Source organism: Hipposideros armiger, unplaced genomic scaffold (assembly GCF_001890085.2).
Source record: "Hipposideros armiger isolate ML-2016 unplaced genomic scaffold, ASM189008v1 scaffold_1225, whole genome shotgun sequence".
Lineage (NCBI taxonomy): Eukaryota > Metazoa > Chordata > Mammalia > Chiroptera > Hipposideridae > Hipposideros > Hipposideros armiger.
The window spans coordinates 191,194-210,344 of record NW_017732575.1 but is presented as its reverse complement, the minus strand read 5'-3'; the positions used below and the strand labels follow the sequence as shown (position 1 = coordinate 210,344).

Sequence of the window (19,151 nt, the reverse complement as noted above, 5' to 3'; positions counted from 1 at the left end):
CTGTCGAGGTTTTTCATATTAATGCCACTGTTTTCTCTGTCCTAATGATACACTGCCCTCCCCGGTCCTCTTTCCTGCTTAATTATTTTTCCACTGCACTTATCACCATCTGACACACTTTCTTATTTATTTATTATCTGTCCACCCCAACCAACATGTGAGCTTCACGTGGGCAGGGTTTCTTTCTCTTTTGTTCACTGTGTACCGTCAGCACTTAAAATAGCGGATGGCACATAGCAGGCGTCCTCTGAATACGTGTTGAATGAATGAATTAATGAATGAATGACTGAGTCTGAGTCTCCGTTCTACCAAGAAGGCAACTGAAATTCAGCGAGATGAGTGACTGGTCCAAAGTTACCCAGCTATCGTATGGCTAAAGTGAGGCCTGGCTGACACTATTCTCTCCTGAGACCACCCAGCGTCCCAGCCTGAGGAGGTCTTCCCAGCCCCTCACAGCCACCTGCGCCAAGGGATGGTTTCCTGATGCTTCCAGACCTCACCCCAGCTTCACATGATGCCAGCCCAGCACTGGTTCCTTCTGCCCCAGGAGGCAGACAGGCCCCGAGGGGAGGAGTGACGTAGGAAGGAAGGAGGAGAGGTCAGAGCAGGCTGGGCAGCCAAGACAGGGATGGCTGGAGGCTAAGACAGGAAGGAAGGAGGCCAGGATTAGTCAGTTTGTCCTGTAGGACTGGAAGGAGGTTTTGGTAACCTGGGGTCACACTCGCACAGCCCTGTGGGACTGACTCTGTCCACTGGAAAATGCTAGGGCAGGTCCAAGAGGACTCAGGAACAGCTTCAACCTTGTTATCAGTCCCACCAACCACTCTGCCCAAGGCCCTTTTCAGCTGGGGCGACTGAAGCCCATCGAAAGGAAGTGACTCTTCCAAGAGCACACAGCAAGGGAATCACGAATGCCCCGCTTTCTCATGCTCACCAGTTCTGGAGGCTGGAGGAGCTTGGGATTTCCCCCTTTGCAGCCACGGGGAAGAGACCCTCACCTTGGCTCCCATCTTCTTTGTGGGAGCGAAGCACTAGGCAGAAACACACTCTCAGCTTAGAGCTGAGGTTCTTGGTGACAATGGAAGCTTTCTTCCTAGCAGCCAGGAAAACTCAGCTCTGGACAGGCCAGACACTACTACCCCGCCCACCTCAACTCACTGCTGATGCTGAGATGCTGCCAGACAGGGGTGGGGTCAGTAGGTGCACCTCGAGCCATCTGGACCAGTTCTGAGTTACCCCTTTTCCCAGGGCAACTCCATTTTTATATATACAGTTAATGCGTCCGTCACCCCCACATACATTATTCCACTTGATACGTATTTATTGACTATTATGTGCCAGACATTAGAGATCATCTCCTCCCTCTGTCCCTTCCATCCTCCCATTCGCACATCCTCCAGCCTTCCCATCCTCCCATCCTTCTTTCTCATCCCTCATTCATGCATTCATTCACTCGTTCATTCAGTAACTACTTCAACTATTGAGGCAGTACAGCCTTAATGAATAAGAGTGATATTTGGAGCCAGACTATCAGGATATGAACCCTGACTCAGTCACTTACTGGCTGTGTGAGCTTGGCAAGTCATGTAAGCTTGATTTCCTATCTGTAAAATGGTGATAATAATAGCACCTTCCTTATAGGGTTGTGATGAGGATAAAATGATGCACGCAAAGTGTCTAGAATAGCACCTGACATAGTAAACACTTCATAAACATCAGCCGTTATCATTGTTATTGTTATTGTGTGCCTGGCACTGTGCCAGACGCTGAGGAAATTGCTCCAAGACACTCCTTTCACAGGGATCTCTGCATACCAGCCCTTTTTCAGCCTACACCTTTTGCCCTGGTCTTCCTGCCTGCAGCCCCTCAGCTAGGCCTCTGGTCCTGGGGAGCCCTACCTGGACTCATGGAAGGTCAGGGGAGGCAGGAGAGGAAGCTGACCGCTCAGGAGAAGCAGGGCTTTTGTGAGGAGCTGGAGCAGATGTCTGGGCTCCTGGGTTCCAGCACCAGGCCTGCCTGGGACTCTCTGTGTCACCTGGATGAGCCCTTCCCCGTTCTGGGCTCAGAATTCCCCTCTCTGAGATTTGGATAGGGGGTTGGCTGGACTCTTATCAGCTCTCCTTGCCGAGGCTCAGTGTCTAGAGCCTGTGGCAGGATAAGGGAGGTAGATTTGGGGCAGCTGGCATCAGAGGTCCCCCCCCACTTCCATTTCTGCTGAGGCTGGGGCAGGCCCTCTGCTGCCCACAGTGAAGGTGTGCCCACACAGATGGGTGTGCTGTGCCTGAGCTTGCAGCCTCGGGGGCTGTGGTGTCCCCAGAGTCAGCCTGCAGCCACTGAAAGCATGGGGCCCAGCAGCTTAATTCACATCCTGCTCTATACTCACCATCCATGTGACTCTGGATGCACCTCAGTTTCTCCATCTTTAGACAGCACTCACGCCCTGCCCCACAGGGAGTATTAGGTATAAGGCTTGGCTTAGCACTAGCAGATGCTCAGCAGAAAGTGGCAGCTGCCATTATTGTTATGGGTCCTGACACCCCACCCCCACCCCCACCTCCATCTGGGCTTCACCCCCACCCCTCCCCGTCTGCTCCTGAGCAGGGTGGGTGTTCCAGGCCTCAGGCCCATATGGGGCCTGCCCAGGACCCCTGACTGGGTTGGATGTCCTCCCTCCTTGGGAGGGAGACTTGAATTGGAGTGCGCCTGCCAACCCCTCCCTCCTGGCTTGGCAGCATGAAGACAACGCCAGCCAAAAATATTTGTGTGGGTGGTGGAAAGTTAACTTTTCCGCCTCTCTCTTCTTTCCTGGAAACCGTGGCCACTGTCAAATACAGCAAAACAGAAGCAGGGATGGAGCGAGGCGAGGCCCCTGCGGGGCGTCAGAGGAGGCCCTGCTCCCCGTGCCCACTCCTTCTGCCTCCTGCCATCTGGCCCTATGGCAGAGCAGGCGGCAGGGTGGGGGGCTCAGGTGCTTAGAATCATGGCATCCTGCAATGCCAGGGCTGAGCAGACCCCCCAGCATGCTCTGGCTCAATCCCACCATGGTACCTTTGGGTGAACTGACTCCAAAGTGCAGAAGGCACCTGCCCAAGGTCACAGCCAATTAGAGCTCTTCAGAATTAGACTGGCCCTTCGTGAGAGTCTAAGAGTCTTTGAAACTCTCATGGCAGAAATCTGGCAGCAGCCGGTGAGTGAGAAAGAATTTGGAGGGCAATGAGGCCCTGAAGCCATTTCTTCTAGGTCTCTATGCCCACCATCATGGTCAAGGTGTCAGGGCTAGGGTCAGATCCTGGCCCTGTCGCTCCCTAGCTGTGTGACTTAGGCCAGAAGTCACTCTGCCTATCCGAGCCTCCATTTCCTCACCTCTGAAATGGGATAATAATAATAGCACTTCTCTCACAGGGTTGTTGTAAGGATTTATTTGGGTAACCTAAGTGAAGAACCCAGCATGGAATAGATGTTCAGTCTTGTGAATGCCCGTTCTTCTCCAGGCAGGAGGCTGGCTTCTTTGTGCCGATTTCCCTGTCACTGAGGCTGCTGTAACAGGTGCCTGTTATCGCTCTGATCCCAATACCTGTTTGCTTTCCCCTGGTTGGTGCTGATTTGCCTCAGGGCCTGGTAATGTGCTTATCTTTCGTCTTGCCTACCACACTCTCCTGGCACAGCTCCTACCAGAAGTGGAGGCCTTGACTCAGATTGTTGGGGTGGGGTGGGGGTGCCTGACGCTGCCTGGGGATGGAAGCGTGGCCTCCAGGTCAAATACCGCAGCAGCTGAGGTCATTCCAGGCCCTGAGGTCACCCGTATCCACAGACTTGCACAATTCCCAGGATTCTCATTGCCCATGGAGCCGCCAGTGCGCGTGTGTGGTTCTTTCTCTCCCCGTTTGCAGTCAGGTAAATGAGATCCTGAGAGTTCACACTCCCTGGAATTCACACGGCTAAGTCGCGGTAGAATCAAGATTTGCAAATTCCAACGTTTCCTCCCAAGTGTAACTGGCCATTGGCCCTGTCTTCAGCTCTCCCTGCCCATCTTGGGGCATCTCATCCACCTTTGCCCTGTGCCTCCACACAGAATTTTCAAATCTTTGTCTCCAGCCTGGAACTCTCACTGGCTCCCCAGGCCTCCATGTGGAGCTGACTGTTCTCGTCTCCCCCCGGAAACCCCAAATCAAACTCATCTTCCTGCTCCCTAGAACACCTGCTCCTTCCCATTTATTCCTGATCTCTATTAATGAAATCACGAAACCACACTCACCAGAGCTGCAGCCTAGACTCCGCCCCGTTCCTCCCCACCCACTCTCCATCTGCCTCCCAGGCCAGCCAACTCTTCCACCCAAGTGTCTCTCCCACCCATCCCCTCCTCACATCCCTACAGGAAGCCTCCATTCCCCTCTCTCCTGGATTGTCATCATAGCAATCATTTCTAAATAATCATCCTGTTTTTATTATTATCCCTGTTAGCATTCATGGCTCCCCGCGCCACCAGGTTTTAAGGCTTCAGGAGCCACAGTACCATGCCTTCTTTATCCCCGCGGTATCCCCCATACCTTTTATAGCGTCTGAAATGGGATAGGAGCTCAAGAAATTTTTGTGGAAGGAAAGAATAGCCAACGTGTATTGCGTTACGTCTCAGAAACTGTGCTAAGTCCTCTGCATGCATTTTCTCACTTAATCTTCAATGCAACACTACGTTGGCAATATTACAATTCCCGTTTTACAGTTGGGGAAGCTGAGGTCATGTGACTTGCTGCCCATCACACAAGTGGCAGAGCTGGGTTTCTAGCTCAAAGCCGGTCACATAAGCACATCACTGCACCATCTCCCTTGATGCGCGGCCTTCTCAGGGGTCCCTGTGCCCAGTCTTGCGCCCTCTGCCCCACTATTCCTGTGATTCCTGTGGCTTATGTACCTTTGATGGCACATGAGAGAATCCTTTCTAGACGGTGCCCAGATATGTTAAATAACTACATATTTATTTAATGTGTATTGGGAAAAAACGACTTAGCACAACATATTTGTGGTTTTCCTGCAATTATTGCTTAAGTCTAAAATAATAGAAGTAAGTTACTTAAAGTTGATTTACGGAAAAATATTAAGCAAATCAAGTGTCAAGTGGCATAACAATATGGCAAAAAGTGGGCATGTCAAGTGACTGAAGCTTGGGACTTTCCCATGGATGTGTGGGACCTAGACCCCAAGCTCCAGCCAGTTCTCAGGGCCACCCTAAGGTGGACAGGTCTCAGAATTCAACCCAGAATACCCAGAGAGCTGTCTCATATACTGTTTATTTTCTCTCTGTACAAATAGGTCATCTTGAAGGAAGCCTCACTGACCAGAGACAGGTTAAGAAGGAGGGCTTGGGGGCCCACCAGCCCACCCAACACAGGAAGGCCTACAGTTGGACTTTGCCCCTGCTCTGTGAGTTGGCTGAGGAAGGAAAAGCTGCAGAGAGCCGGAGGAGGCCTGGAGAGAAGCAGAGACCAGGGCTCATACTGGTGGACCCGGCCTCAGCCCAGGTGCCAGCTTATCTGCATTGCTGAGGCGAGGCAGCGCCATGCTGGGGCCCCACCTTCCACACCCACCCCTTGGGCCCAGCGAAGGCAGACCTACCGCCTGCACCTTCCGGATCCCTGATGGGAGCTACAGGTGTCTGGCCTTGGAGGCTGAGGAGAGTGGCGGCGAGGAGGGCCTGCAGGGAGAGGCAGGGCTCATGGACTTGGAGGAGGACAGGATGGTCAGCAGAGGGGACAACTCCGCCTGCAGAGACACCCAAGGAGCACCAGAGCTGCCCAAAGCCCTGGGCATCCAGCCATCCAGCTGCTCCAGGGAGGCACAAAGGGGGCCCCAGCATGACAACAGGGCCAGCCGGGATTGGGACGTGGTGAAGGCCCGGCAGGTGATGACAGTCAGCCCCAGCCCCAGCCCAGGGTCCAGGAGTCCCCAGAAAGCAGGTAAGCTCACATCCCTTTGCCCCTGGACTGCCAGTATCTCAGGGGACTGCACAGGTCCTTGACACAGGGGTTCCTGACCATATTTTCCCATAATGCCTAACAGTCCGTCACAGTCGCATGGGCATGCCCAGATTAACAGCTGTGGAGACACGGGGGAGGCTGTAACTACATGCAGTTCCACCTATACCACATCTAAGCCCACTCTTTTCTCTGCCAAAAGGGGTATCTGAGAAGGCAGGGAGAGAAATCCATGTTATCATGCTTGGTTGAAAAAAAGTCCATCTCTTACTCGTGTCTGCCCTTTATTCGTTTGTGGCAACAAATGACCGTTGAGTGTGAGCAACCGATGGGGCGGGACCACCTCGTGGGACATATGAAGTGCCAGCGATTTGAGAGTGCTGGGGACCGAGCACTGGGCAAAGGTGATGTGGTTGCTGCCCTCACGGAGCTTACGAGGCAGAGACTACTGAAGCCTTTGGTCTTCCTTGGACCGCCTAAGTTTACAGGTGGGAAAACTGAGGCCCAGAGTGAGGAACAGCTGCTCCAGGTTACTAGGCCTGTCGGTGGCTGGTTCGGGCCCACATTCCTCATCTAAGCCTCAGTTTCCCAACTGTCTCATGGGTGGCAGGAGTTGGCAAAGCAGGGCAGAACAGGGAAATCCACATTGAATCACCTCCACCGCTGGTACCATGGAAACGCTGAAATGGGTCCAGATGGGAGGACAGTAGCCGGGCCCTGCTTGCTCAGGCAGAAGCCGCTGCCGACAGATCCCGGGGGCGCAGGGCGTGCAGGGGACACCAGCCTGGGAGGGCTTGTGCGTCAGGAAACTGAGGGGACATTTCATTTCTCTGCGGGCGTTGCTGACGCCCCGGTTGGCATCTCACCAGCCATCCTGCCCACTCTCGTTTCTGAAATAATCCTTTCCAGGCTCTGACCACCCCCGATTGCCACCCCCTTTACCCCACCACGCTTGGGTCACACAGGGAGTCTGGGCAGGGGCAAGGAGGGGCCTTCAATGAATCTGGGGCAGGAAGAAGGAGGACCCCTGGAGGGCCCAAGAGCCTTGAACTTGGAGGTGGGCTCTCACATCAGGGTCAGCCCAAATTCAATTCCCCCAGAGCCTGAAATCCCGATACCTGCTCCCTTCCCCTCTCACAGACCATGACGGCTGGGGGTCAGTCAGGAGGCATAGGGTGTTGGTTCCAGAACCGATGCCGACTAGCCAAACCCCGGTACATCCCTTCCCCTTGGTGAACTTCAGTTTCTTCATCTGTGAAATAAAATTAAAATATGAACCCTGTCTGCCTCATAGAGCTGTTGTGAGGTTGCAATGATTTTAGGTGGGGCAGTGTTTTGGGACTTTTAGGGTAAGCTAGACAGGCATGTGAAGATGTTGATGCTAATTAAAATGTTCATCATCAGCTCCATAATACAACAGCTGTTATTTGTTAAGCCCTAATGTGCGAAGCCCCCTGTGCTAAGAGCTTTACACATGCCATTTTATTTAATTTCATAATGATCCCCATGAGGGACATACTGTTATTATCTCCAATATACAGATGAGAAGACTGAGGCTCAGAGACTATAACTGACTTGTCCAAGACTCATGATCAGCAAGCTGCTAAGAAATGAATAAACCACAGCTCTTTTGAATATGGGGCTTTGTCCTGAGCTACCACTGAATTCTGGATTTATAAGGAGCGTGTTGTCTCCTGACACCTGGAGCGCAAGAAACCATGGATGGAGAGGGGAGAAGCAGGGACTACATTTAACGAATCCTATTGGCTTCTCACATGGAGCTAGGTCATTTCATAGTATCTCAGTTTCATTGATCTTACTATAGCCTTTTAAGGCAGGTATTCTACCCATTGTATAGGTGAGGCAACTGAGGCTCAGAGACTGAAGTCCCTTGTCCAAAGTCACACAGTCAGTGTTGGAACTGAGACTATGGTCGTGTTCTTCTTGCCTCACAGCCTGGTTCATTCCTTTTTTAAATGTTCAGCCAGTTGGTTATATCCAGTTCTGTCCTGAATATTTCTAGGGACAGAGGAGACAGTGACCTCAGGAGGATGGGACGAGCAGGAAAGATTTCTCAGAGGTTAAAGCAGGAAAAAAGCTGTGTGTTGCAGAAGTGTAGAAATCGGGTGGTCTTGGGTTGGAGCCCACACTGGCCTGTCTGCTCCCTTGGGAAAGGAAGTGGCCAGAGTCCCTTCTCTGCCCGGAGATCCGCAGGGAAGAGGTCTATGGAACTGCCAGGTTATTAGTGGATTAGGGCTTCCTTTTAAAGCTTCCTCCCATTACCACCAGAGGATTATAAGCATCTTCAGACAATTACACCCATCCTTCCGCAATTATAACTGCCTCCCTTGAGTGCTCCCTGGAAGCTTTAAGTATGGGTCATGACATCTTCTGCTTTGGGCACCCACCATTTGGGGTGTGTAGGTACCAGTACCAGTTCTCTAAGGCCTGAGTACCAGCTGAGCAGGGCAGAATGGGGTCCTTGAGAGGCTGGAGGGTCAGGGGATGCAGAGAGATGAGGTAGGCAGCAGCTCAAGTTCCCTGTCATCAGTTGCTGCCAACTTGGGAGAGTATAAATGGGAAGAAAGGTGTCATGTAGGGCTCATAATCAGGCCACAGCCAGCACTGCTTAGTCCACAGCTCACCAAGACAGTCCCACGCTCCAGCTGTCCTCTCCACAAAGTCTGAGCTGGTCATAACTGGAAGGGCTCATTGAGATTACTGTGTAGATAATCTTGTAGGAGACTCTGAAGTCCAGAGATGGCAAGCAACTTTTCCAAGGTCACACAGTAAGTTGGTGGCAAAGCTAGATCTTGAACCCAGAGCTTCTTCTGCCTCCCAGGTCAGCTGCCAGGTACTGTGCTAAATGCTTTGTATGGGTTATTTCATTTCATCCTCTAAATAACCCTAGGAAGTTCATAGTTTTCTTATCTCTGTTTTACAGATGAGGAAACTAAGGCATAACAAGTTTAAGTGACTTGTCAAAGTCTCAGGCCTGTGGGTGGGGAAGCTGAGATTTGAACCCTGGGAGGTCTGGCCCATGTTTTCTACCACCCTCTGTACTGCCTTGTCTCCATAGAGACGAGGCAGCAGGCTCTGTTCTTCCACCCACCTGAGGCTGGAAAAAGGTTGTTCAGTCTCTGGAGGATGATGGAGGATTCTTTCAAGCCATCTTTCCGCCCCTTTGGAGACACTCAGGGAGACCTGGGACACTGCCCCTCCTTCACTCATGGCTTTGGGAGAGCCACCTTCCCTCCTCTCCAGGCCACTTGTTATTGGGGATCGGGGGTATCTATAGGATTTGGAAGCCTTGCCAACTCTAGTGGACACTGCTTGAGCCTCTTGGATGGGGATGGGGGTATGGACCTGAGTTGTCAGATGAGCCCTGCCCCTGGCCATGTCTATCTAGTTGAGGCAGAGGAACCCACACCCTGATAAGAGCTGACAGTGGTCACTGGGCCAAGGACAAGGACCCTGCTCCTCAGGCCTGTGGGAGAGAGGGCAGACAAGAAGGCAGGGCACCACCCACTCTTCCCCCCACTCCCCCACTCTGTAATGGCTGTAGTAGGAGGGTGATGGTGGAGGAGCAGAGCTCACAGTTCACATATACCTCACATGTGCACTCACACATACCTGCTCACGACCCCATAAGCACACATGTAAACACATGTGATGAATATACACCATATTTTTATGCAAACACGTATGTATACTTACATCTGCACACATGTGCACACATATGCATGCCCTTAGACACCCACACATCCATGCATGGGACACACATTGGCACACAACCTCCCACAGACTTCCCCACGCATGACTAACTTTCACATGTATCAGGTTTGCATACACAGCTACAATCTCACCTGAAACATACAAGCACACAGATTCCTTCCTTAGATGCCAGTGAAAAGCATGCTCTTTTCTCCATTTTCTCTTGCTCACACACCTACACTTTGAAATCTCTCTTGCATGCACACATTTTCTTCCACAGGCATATCCACTCTTACACACCCACTGTCACACACCTACATACAGCCCGAACCACTTTCTGTTCTCCTTCCTTTTCCCGTCTCTTTCTCTTTCATACCCACCCACACAGTAATCCTAGCCTTTCTCTTCTCTCTCTCTCGTTCTGTCACCCACACAGTTTGTTTCCTGCTTTCCCACAGGCTGGGCTGCAGCCACTTTCCTAGCACATGGACTCACAGGGCAGGCAATACCCTGCTTGAGCCAATGGCCAGGACCCTTCCATGCCCCCAGCCCCACCTGGGGCAGCCTCAGCACAAGAGCAGCTACAGGGTCAGAGAAATGCTCTGTGGTCCATGAGGCCAAGCAGAAGGTTAGGAGCAGCCAGGGAGGGTTTGTCCCCTCTGTCACCTGACCTCCTGCACTCTGAGCCTGCCCTCTGGGGACAGGGAAATGTCCCCAAACCAGGCCACCTGCAGCTCTGCATTTCACAGAACCTCCGGTGGGGTAGGCTCACACCAGCACATTTCTGACTTCCTTTAGCAGAAATCTAAACACAGAATCTGGATATAAAAGACAGATGAAAATGGAACTACCTTGGTTGAAGGGGTGAGGTACTTGGAACCCAGGGAAACTTTGGTGAAAACCCAGGCCAGCATTTCCCCAAGAGTGGTTTTGTTTCAAAGTTGTTGGGAGTGTGAAGGGTACTTGTTATCAGTCCTGTTTCCTAGCCCACCGCATCTCCCCTACACTGGGGAGGGGGCACCAAAATGTGGGAATCTCGACTTTTAACAGCATCCTCTGCTCATTCTGAATGGTGTTTAGTTCAATGAAAAGATGGGGAACTGAAGCCCAAAAGAGACACACGGCATCACGGCCCTGGTGTTGCTGGCCCACCAGTTAAGTCAGGGGATGAATGACCCCGGGCTGCTGGGGAGGTGACAACCTTTGTCAGTTCCCATTTGCCTAAGTTCTACCAGAGTCCACAGTTATTCTAGTCCTGGGGCAGAGAAGAGGGGAAGATGGGCCTGAGAGGGTACTGCATCTAGGTCTGGAAAGAAATGGGCTGGAGAGGTGGGAGGTGCTGTCAGTTCTGGGGACAGAATCACAAAGACAGATTTAACAGGGGTAGCGGGAGGGATAGATAAAAGAGGGGGACATGAAATAGATGGGGAGACATGAAGAAACTGAGCGAAATAGAAAGCAGAAGGGTTTAGGGATCGACCTAGAGATAGAAAAACGAGGAGGAAACAGAGAGGCAGACAACCAGGCAGCAGAGAGTGAGGCGCAGAGGGAGGAAAGAGAGGGGACCCGCCGGAAGGCTGCAGGCCGAGCCCGCGGGCGGGGTGGGCGAGTCGCACCTCGGAGGGCTGGGCGACGCTGGAGGGGCGGCGCTAGGGCCCCGGGGAGCGGGCGGCAGGAGCGTGGCTCGCCACCCGCCCAGCCCTCCCGGCTCCGGGTCCCGGAGCAGCCCGCTGGGCGGTGGAGGTGGCTGCGGCGGCAGCGCGGAGGGGGCGCCCGGCGCGGGGCGGTGGTGGCGGGGGTCTCGGGGCGGGGCGCCGTGACGGACTCGGCCAGGTGCGCGAAGGTGACGGCGCCTGTGAGCTCCGGAAGCGTGCGCAGAGGCTGGAGGTGAGTGAGGGGCGCTGGCCCCGTAGGGGTGCCGGCTCTGAGCGCGCCTCGCCTCTTCCCACCTGTGCTGTACCCGGCACTGCCCAGGTGGAGGTGGCACACCTGGGCTCCGGTTCCCGCACGCAGGGTGACCTTGGCCAAGTCGTTGCCACACTCGGGGCCTCAGTTTCCCCATCTATACGGTGGGGGTGGAGGGTGGGCTGGAGAAATCTCGAAGCTCTAGAGCAGCTCAGGTGCGAGAGGACGCCCCGACGCCGGGAAGCTTCTCCCAGGGGCTGCGTGGGAGCTTCAGCCCGCTAGCCCCAACCCGGTAGCCGATCGGGGACCGGTCAGCCCCAGGTCTGCGCCCCCCAGCCCGCTATGGGAAAGGTCGGGCAGGCTGGACCTAGGAAAACGGAGGGTTGTAGTCTGCCCGGGGTTGACCAACATGGGCGCCTGTGGGGCAGCAGAACGGCGTGTGCTGGGCCCTTGCCCCCCCTTCCCGCGGGCGGGGCGACCAGCGCCGGGGTCTGGCTGTGCCGGCGATGCATGCAGGACGCGGACCTGTCCGACCGCGGGGACCACTGGCCCAAGCCCTGCCTGGGGAAATGGGGAACTGTCCTGAGGGCTCTACATCCAATTCTCACAACATGGATACTCTGGTCCCATTTGCCAGGTGAGCACAGAGGCCCTAAAGGCGACGGTGAGTGGAGGGTGGGGCTCCTTTCTAATCACAACTCTGTGGAATGGGGGGGGCGCATCCAGGGTCCTGATAAGACCTTTCTGAGGACTCTGGGGAATAGATCTCCTTTTCTCCTACCCCAACTTATGGGCTTATTCTTAATGGGGACAGGGACCCCCCCACCACCACCACCACCTGTCTGGGTTGTCTAGAAGGGACAAGACCGAGCAGGGAAGCTGCATCCGCCCCACTCCCCACCTACCCTGAGTGGCAGGTGGCACTGGAATAAACCAACTTGCTGTGCGATCTTAGGCAAGCCCCCCTGCCCTCTCTGGCTCCCAGTGAGAGAGTGGGCAGGGTGGCCCAGGGGACAACTGTGGAGTTAGTAATGCTGGTGGTGGCTGTAGGGGCAGTTGGAGGGTGCCTCACCCCTGTCACGTTGCAAGGATGAGACAGGATGCTGATCACAGGGACTAGGGTACTCTGGGGTAAGGAACTGGAAGCCTTGCTGGTGCCAGCCTGGCCCCACACTGTATTAGGATCAGAGCCACAAACAAACCGATGACCTCCTCCTGCTAGAATTTACCATGTACCTCAGGCAGTGGAATAGCAACCCTCCACAGAATTGAAAATGCCCTGTTTGCTTGGAGGGTGGGGGTTCCCTGCCTCTGTCTCCATATGAGACCTAGGGCTGGTTCCGCCTCTCCTGTTCTCTGTTTCCCCATGTGTGCAGTGAGGGGAGTGGACTAGGATCACTTGTTGGATATTCAGAGAACTTCCCCAAACTGTTCGCTGCTGTGCCACCTGGTTCCCAATCACCACTTTTCAGGCTGGCCCCCACTTTGCAGGCCATGAGCCCCTCCCCCCAAACTAGTAACTAAATTAAGCTGTGATTGGAATCATCATTTCCATGGTTAAAATAAGGCCTTTATCTCCTCCCCCCCTTGTTAGCTGTTGCCCTTCCCCTAAGGTAAAAAGAAGAAAAAGACCCTGTGGCCTTCAGGTGCCTGGTTCCCAACTGACCCCTAACCTCTTCAGTCAGCATTTTATCTCATCTCCCCATTTTAGAGTTGGGGAGACTGAGGCTGGGAGGGGAAGAGGTTTGCCTGGGGTGATTCTGGGAGTAGAAGGTAGCAGAGCCCCCTTTTCTTGGAACAGAGCAGCTCCTTGATAAGCAGGATGGAGCACATATGGCAGGAGCCTTCTATCTCTTCTTCACATGCACGTGTACACACACACACACACACACACACACACACACACACACACACACACCCTCCCCCCCACTGCACCCCTGCTCAATTGTTGACATGCATCCTCCCGAGCCCAATTCACAGTTCTGGGAGGTGAGATGGGCAGGGGTCAGCACGCTCCCTCCACCTGCCAGGGCTGCCATCCCACAAGGCTGAACACACCTCGAGGCCTAAGGGCCTGGCCTGGGAGGCACCTTTTCCTTCAGGGCAGCTCCCAGGCTTCCAGACATGAGCTCATCGGAGCTGCTGATGCCAGGAAGGGAGGGACTGAGGGGGAAGCAGCGAGGGCGGCCCAGATTGGGGCATCATGGGCCCCTGGGGAAGTGGAGGGGTGCCGTTTTTGAGGACTTCCAGACTCTGGTCCGCATTGTAATGGGGAGGCAGACACAAGATAAGCCAACAGAAAGTCAACTGGAGTGGAGATGGGGACAGGCCAAGTGCGCTGAGCTGCAATACAGAGACCTAGGTGCTAGGCCAACCTCTGTCGCTTGCTGTATGACTGGGTGAATCCTTTGCTCTCTATGGATCTCAGTGTCCCTGGCTAGCAGTGGGTGGGGTGGGTCCTTAGGCATTGGGGTTACAGTCAGGTCCCTGCCCTCAAGGAGCTTGCATTTTAATTGGGGTGATAGTCAAGAAAAAGGGAAGCAAAGACATCATCACGGTAACTGCTGATAGATAAAAGTGGCATGAAAAAAAGTAAGCCATGCTGCTAAGATGGAGAATGATTAGAGGGGCTACTTTGTGTTGGTGGTTAGGGAAGGCCTCTCTTTGTAGGTGACATTGGGGCCAAGACCTGAATGTTATTTGACAATGTGGTCATGGCTAGCTTCATAGAGAAGACATGACCAGAACTTAGAAGAATGTGAGGGATTTGGTTGGGAGGAAGGGTGTTTCAGAGGATGGTGAAAGGTCTAAACTAGGAGCTGCATGTGTGTGTGGGTGGGGAGTGGGGGGTGAGCGTTGGTTGCGATTATGAAAATGCCTTCGTCCCTTAGAGCGTCAGGCTGCAGACAGGGGCCTGGGGCCATGATCTGGTCAGATGGGTGGCTGGGCTCTGTTGAGTCAGGCCAGTGTGTGTGTGAGCTCAGAGTCCTTTGTGAACTCTCCCTGGACACTGGCGCTCAGTCCTTACCCAGTGTGGCCAGAGGAGGAGTCAATGCAGGAATAGCCTCCAGGCTCTGTAATTCCAGAGGCTTACAAAAGCCCTCTCTCTCCAGAATGAAATCTTTACCAACTGGCTACTGCCTGAAATTCCACCATCCTAGCTTCATCTTTTCCACTTGCTGAGGCAGTATTGTATAGTACTGTGTGACCCTATCCTGCCCTGCCCCTCCCCCCAGGGCTGCTGTAGAGGGAGTGAAATTCAGCCCACTCCTGTGCTACCTGCTTCCTTTATGGCTGATCCACAGATTCTGTGGTTGGACCCCTGCGTTGTCCTCCTGGGCTAGCTGGGAGAGCTTGAGCGTGTTATATAACCTCTCTAGGCTTCTGTTTCCTCATCTATAAGATAGAAACAATAACAGACCCTATCTTGTCCTGTTGTTCTAAAAATTAAATGAAACGATAAATGCTAAAAATAACTATTGTTTATTAAATAGTATTATCATATTTTGATCTCTGTTAAAATAGCAAGCCCTTGAGGAGATGGACACTCGCTCAAGACTCATATCTCAGTATAAATTACGTTTTGACGTTTGGCCAGGAACAGGTTTTGAGGGTGGGAGGACGGGCACAGCGCCGTGGACATGGGCCTGGCCTGTGCTTTGGGAATGGATACTCGAACCTTGAATCTTAGCTAACCGGCTGGTGGTCTTGGATAAATGATTTGCTTCCTCTGGGGCTCAGGCTTCTGTTCTGAGCTCCTATGAAACGGGCTAGGAAGGATATGAGGGGTCATGGGTGTGAAAGAGCTCAACAGACTCCAAAAACACGGGGTCAGCAGGATGGGCTATCACCAGGGTGGGATTAGGAAGGGGTGGGTTGGATGACCCCCCACAGACCTGAGAGTTGCATTTACCCTCTGGAATAACATCTCTTAGAGATTGAGTATTCGAAAGGTAAGAACCAGTGTTCTGGAAAAATCACTAATGTTTATGGTTATTTACTGTGTGCTAAGGGGTATGCTAAGTTCTTTAGGTGTCAACAACTCCATGAAATAAGTACCGTTATTATCAGCAGTTTACAGATGGGAAACAGAGGCATAGAGAGGTTAAGTGAACTTCCCAAGGTCACACAGCTGGTAAGTGGCCAGATTCAAACCCAGGCAGTCTGGAGCCAAGGCCTGTATGCTTAGCGACTACACACCATGGTCTCTCGCTACAGTGCCAGGGGCTCAGAGGGACCAAACCACCTGCTTAAGAACACGCAGCACTCCTCTTTGATCCTCGTCATCTCTGTCCCTCAGGTCCTGGAGGGAGGAGCCTCACGGGGTCTGGCCTCTGGGGTTCGAAGGTTGGCCTTTGAGCCAGCTCAGCCTCTTTCTCTCCCCTCCCCTCCTCCCTGGGAGTGCTGTGGGCATGGGAAGGTCTGCCAGGGCCTGGCGAGTGGGCATCATTAATGTTGTGTAGCTTGAGTGGATCCCAAGAGCCTGAGTTGTTATGAATTGCCATGGAGTCTGGCACGCCTCCCGTCACTGTACACATGGGGGAAACTGAGGTCAGAGAGTCCCGAGACAGGCCCAAGGTCACAGGCAGGAGGCCCCCTTCCTCCCTGGGTCTCCTGTCCTGCCCCTGGACTGTTTCGTACCTGGGGGTACCATGGGGAGGTGGGACTTGGGGACCCTCCCTGCGATCCCCAAGGTGGGTCTGGTCTCAGCCAGGACACGATTTCTGTTATGGGGCCCTTTGGGAGGGCACATGGAGTTGGGGGATGGGAAGGGTGCTGATTAAAAAATAGACTGTCACGCGCACGGGGAGCAAGCATGCTACCACCCAGCCTGTGCCAGTTGGCTCCCCCATGCCCAGCTGCCAGGCCCCACTCAGGGCTCCCGCTGGGGGCCCCGCCCACCCCACCCTGGCTCTGTGCCTGAGGCTGAATGCTCCCAGCCACCCTCTCCTCTCCCTTCTCCACCCCTGCCCAGCCTCCAGGCAGATGGCACCCTCACTGAGCCTGGGTGGGCCTGAAGCTCCGCTGTTGGCTTCAAGCTGTGCCAGGGGGGTCTGGCATCACCACACACTGACTGTGTGGCCTTGAATGAGGCCCTTTCCCTCTCTGAGCCTCAAACATGGGCAGAGTGCTACCAGTTAAATTCTTTACAGCTTTCAGAGCCTTTCTCAGATTCCACCTCTCACACAGACCCAACCAACAGTGCTGGAGACCCCATTCTGAGAGCCCATGTGACTGTAAAGTCCACTCAGGTGGAGTTTAGCAGAACAGAAGGCTATATGCCCAGATAATCTTGCAAATCCCAGTCCTGTACAACTTCTCCAGGGTAAGTAAGGTCACTTGGAACCACAGAGGTGAAGGCTTTGCAGTAATAACATGAGCAGTGCTTTTATTCATTTATTCCCTCATTCAGTCAACAGATGTTTATTGAGCTATGACTGGGGGCAGGGACATAGCAGAGAAATGACAGCCAAGGTCCCTGCCCTACGGGGGCTGCTTACCATCAGGCAGGGCAGACTGATGCTAAAACAAATAATGATGTAATTACAAATCTGATGAGCGTTTGGAGGAGAGGCAGAGGGTGCTGGGGCGGAAGAATGTGACCTCCGAGGGCAGGTGAGCCCTCCCTGAGACCTGTAAACAGACATGAAGGGTGAGAACTGTGGTCAGAAAGGGAAAACAGAGGAGTGAGGGGAGAAGGGGGTCTAGACAAGAGCAGCAGCCGGTGCAAAGGCCCTGAGGTGAGAAGTGCTTGGCCCTTTCTGAGCACTTGAAGGAGAGCCTGCATGGCTGGAAGGCGAAGCATCCTGAAGGGAGTTGCAGCACAGGGGAAGGGGCAGTGGGGCTATCATGCAGGGCCTGGAGCCTTCGAAGGGGTTTGAGGCGGGTCCTAGGAAGGAGGAGCTGTTCCTAGTGCTGGTTTGGGGGGCTGGTCTTGCCTCCTTTCTTCTTTTCCTCTGATGCCCACCCCGATAATGCTGCCAGTGGGCCCCTTTGCACTTCCCCAGCTGCTTCACTGAGGACTGAATGCTGAGTGCTCAGACTATCACTTCCTCTCTCTGGATCTTGTTTGCATTTTAAGTGGCCTGATGTTACATCCCACCCTCCAGAAGGGTTTGGCTTCTTCAGGCCTCAAAAGCAAGCTGGTAAGGACATGCTCTTGGGCAGGAGGCCGCAGTGACTAGGGCTGAGTGCCTCTGTTAAGGTGAATTCTTATTTCCTCTTATTCCTTCTGGGAGCCTGTGGACCCCAGGAGGTTCAGCTTTTTGGCTGAATGAAGGCCTGTCCCTGGACCAACTCCCACTGCCTATAACTGCTGCCTGTCCTCCCCTCCACTCCAGGCACCTCCATTCAACCCCAAAGCCCACCCCCAGGAGGAATCGGGAGGCCTGTGTTCTGAGCCCAGTTCTGCAGTATGCTCTTGGGCACATCCCTTTCCGTCTCTGGACCTCGGTTTCTCTTTCTGTTTTACAGCGAAATACTCTAGTTTTTCTATCCTCAATGTATGGCCCACGGATGCACTACTAGCATCACCCAGGAACTGCTTCGAAATACAGGCTCTCAGCCCCACCCCAGACCTCCTGCATCAGAATCTGCAATTTAACAACATCCCTGAGTAATTACTATGTGCATTACCGTATGGGAAGCACTGCTCTAGGTCAGTCGTTTTTAAACTTAACAAAAAATCAAATTAAAAGCTATAGAATCTCCCTTTCTCTCCAGAGTTTTACGTAGGAAACATGTAAAGGGGAGCCCGCTCTGTATTTATTCATCACATGAAGAGGGAGCGAGAAGGTGGGCTAGAGGGTGGGTTGAAGGACCGGGTTTTATTAGAATGGGCATCAGGAGGGAGGAGGAAAAGAAAAATCAGTTCTGATAAAGAGGCTGCATCCATCTTCTCAGACCTCTTCCTTATCACTTGAGCGCTCCCGACCAGGAACCTCTAAGGCTTTTCAGCTCTGACCTCCAGGGTCCTCTGTCTCACGGGTTTGGAAAGATGGACTTGGAGGGAGGGTGCTGGCCAGTCCACAGCCTAGCAATGTCTTTCCCTGCTTGTCCCCATCTTGGTGTCCTGCTCTCTTCTCCATGGAATCCCGAAAGGGTAGCCGGTGCTATTCTTAACATGACAGGGTGGCAAGAAGAGAACATGCTAGTGCATAATTTATGCCTCTGAGTCAACAGGATTACATTCCGGGCTCCCAGAACATGGCTCTCCCTGGGCGGCCTTCGTCACTGCCTTGGCAGACGGGAGGGCACTTCCCAGGAACCATAACCCACCCCTTCTGGCCCTGACCATCCCCACTCAGCGCCTCCAGCCTGAGGAGTGGGGAAATGAGTCACGAAATACAAAGGTAAACTAGGACTAGGAGAGAGGTTGCTTTGGTGATGTCCTTTCTTCGTTCATCAGCACGTATTTATTGAGCACATATTACATGTTGTTGGTGTGGCCACACTGATGAATGAGACGGGACTCTTGCCTTCCAGGAGCTCACACTTAATCTGTGAGTAATGCTGCTGTGTCATCGCAGGAGTGTATGTGCCAGGCCTGATGCTGGGCACTTT

The 19,151-nt window shown here is 53.4% G+C and overlaps 1 protein-coding gene across 4 annotated transcripts in view; it reads left to right on the top strand.

Annotated features, from left to right (window-relative positions):
• SYNPO (synaptopodin) overlaps positions 1-19,151 on the top strand; it is a 51,387-nt gene that overhangs the window by 9,493 nt on the left and 22,743 nt on the right. For 3 of the 4 annotated variants that reach the window (XM_019633012.1, XM_019633011.1, XM_019633009.1), the window contains one exon: positions 5,308-5,951. In XM_019633012.1, coding sequence (XP_019488557.1) covers positions 5,555-5,951 — 397 coding nt within the window. In that variant the 5' untranslated portion in view covers positions 5,308-5,554. Of the gene's footprint in view, positions 1-5,307; positions 5,952-12,069; positions 12,226-19,151 lie in introns of those variants that run through there. The other variant, XM_019633013.1, reaches the window with a different exon arrangement.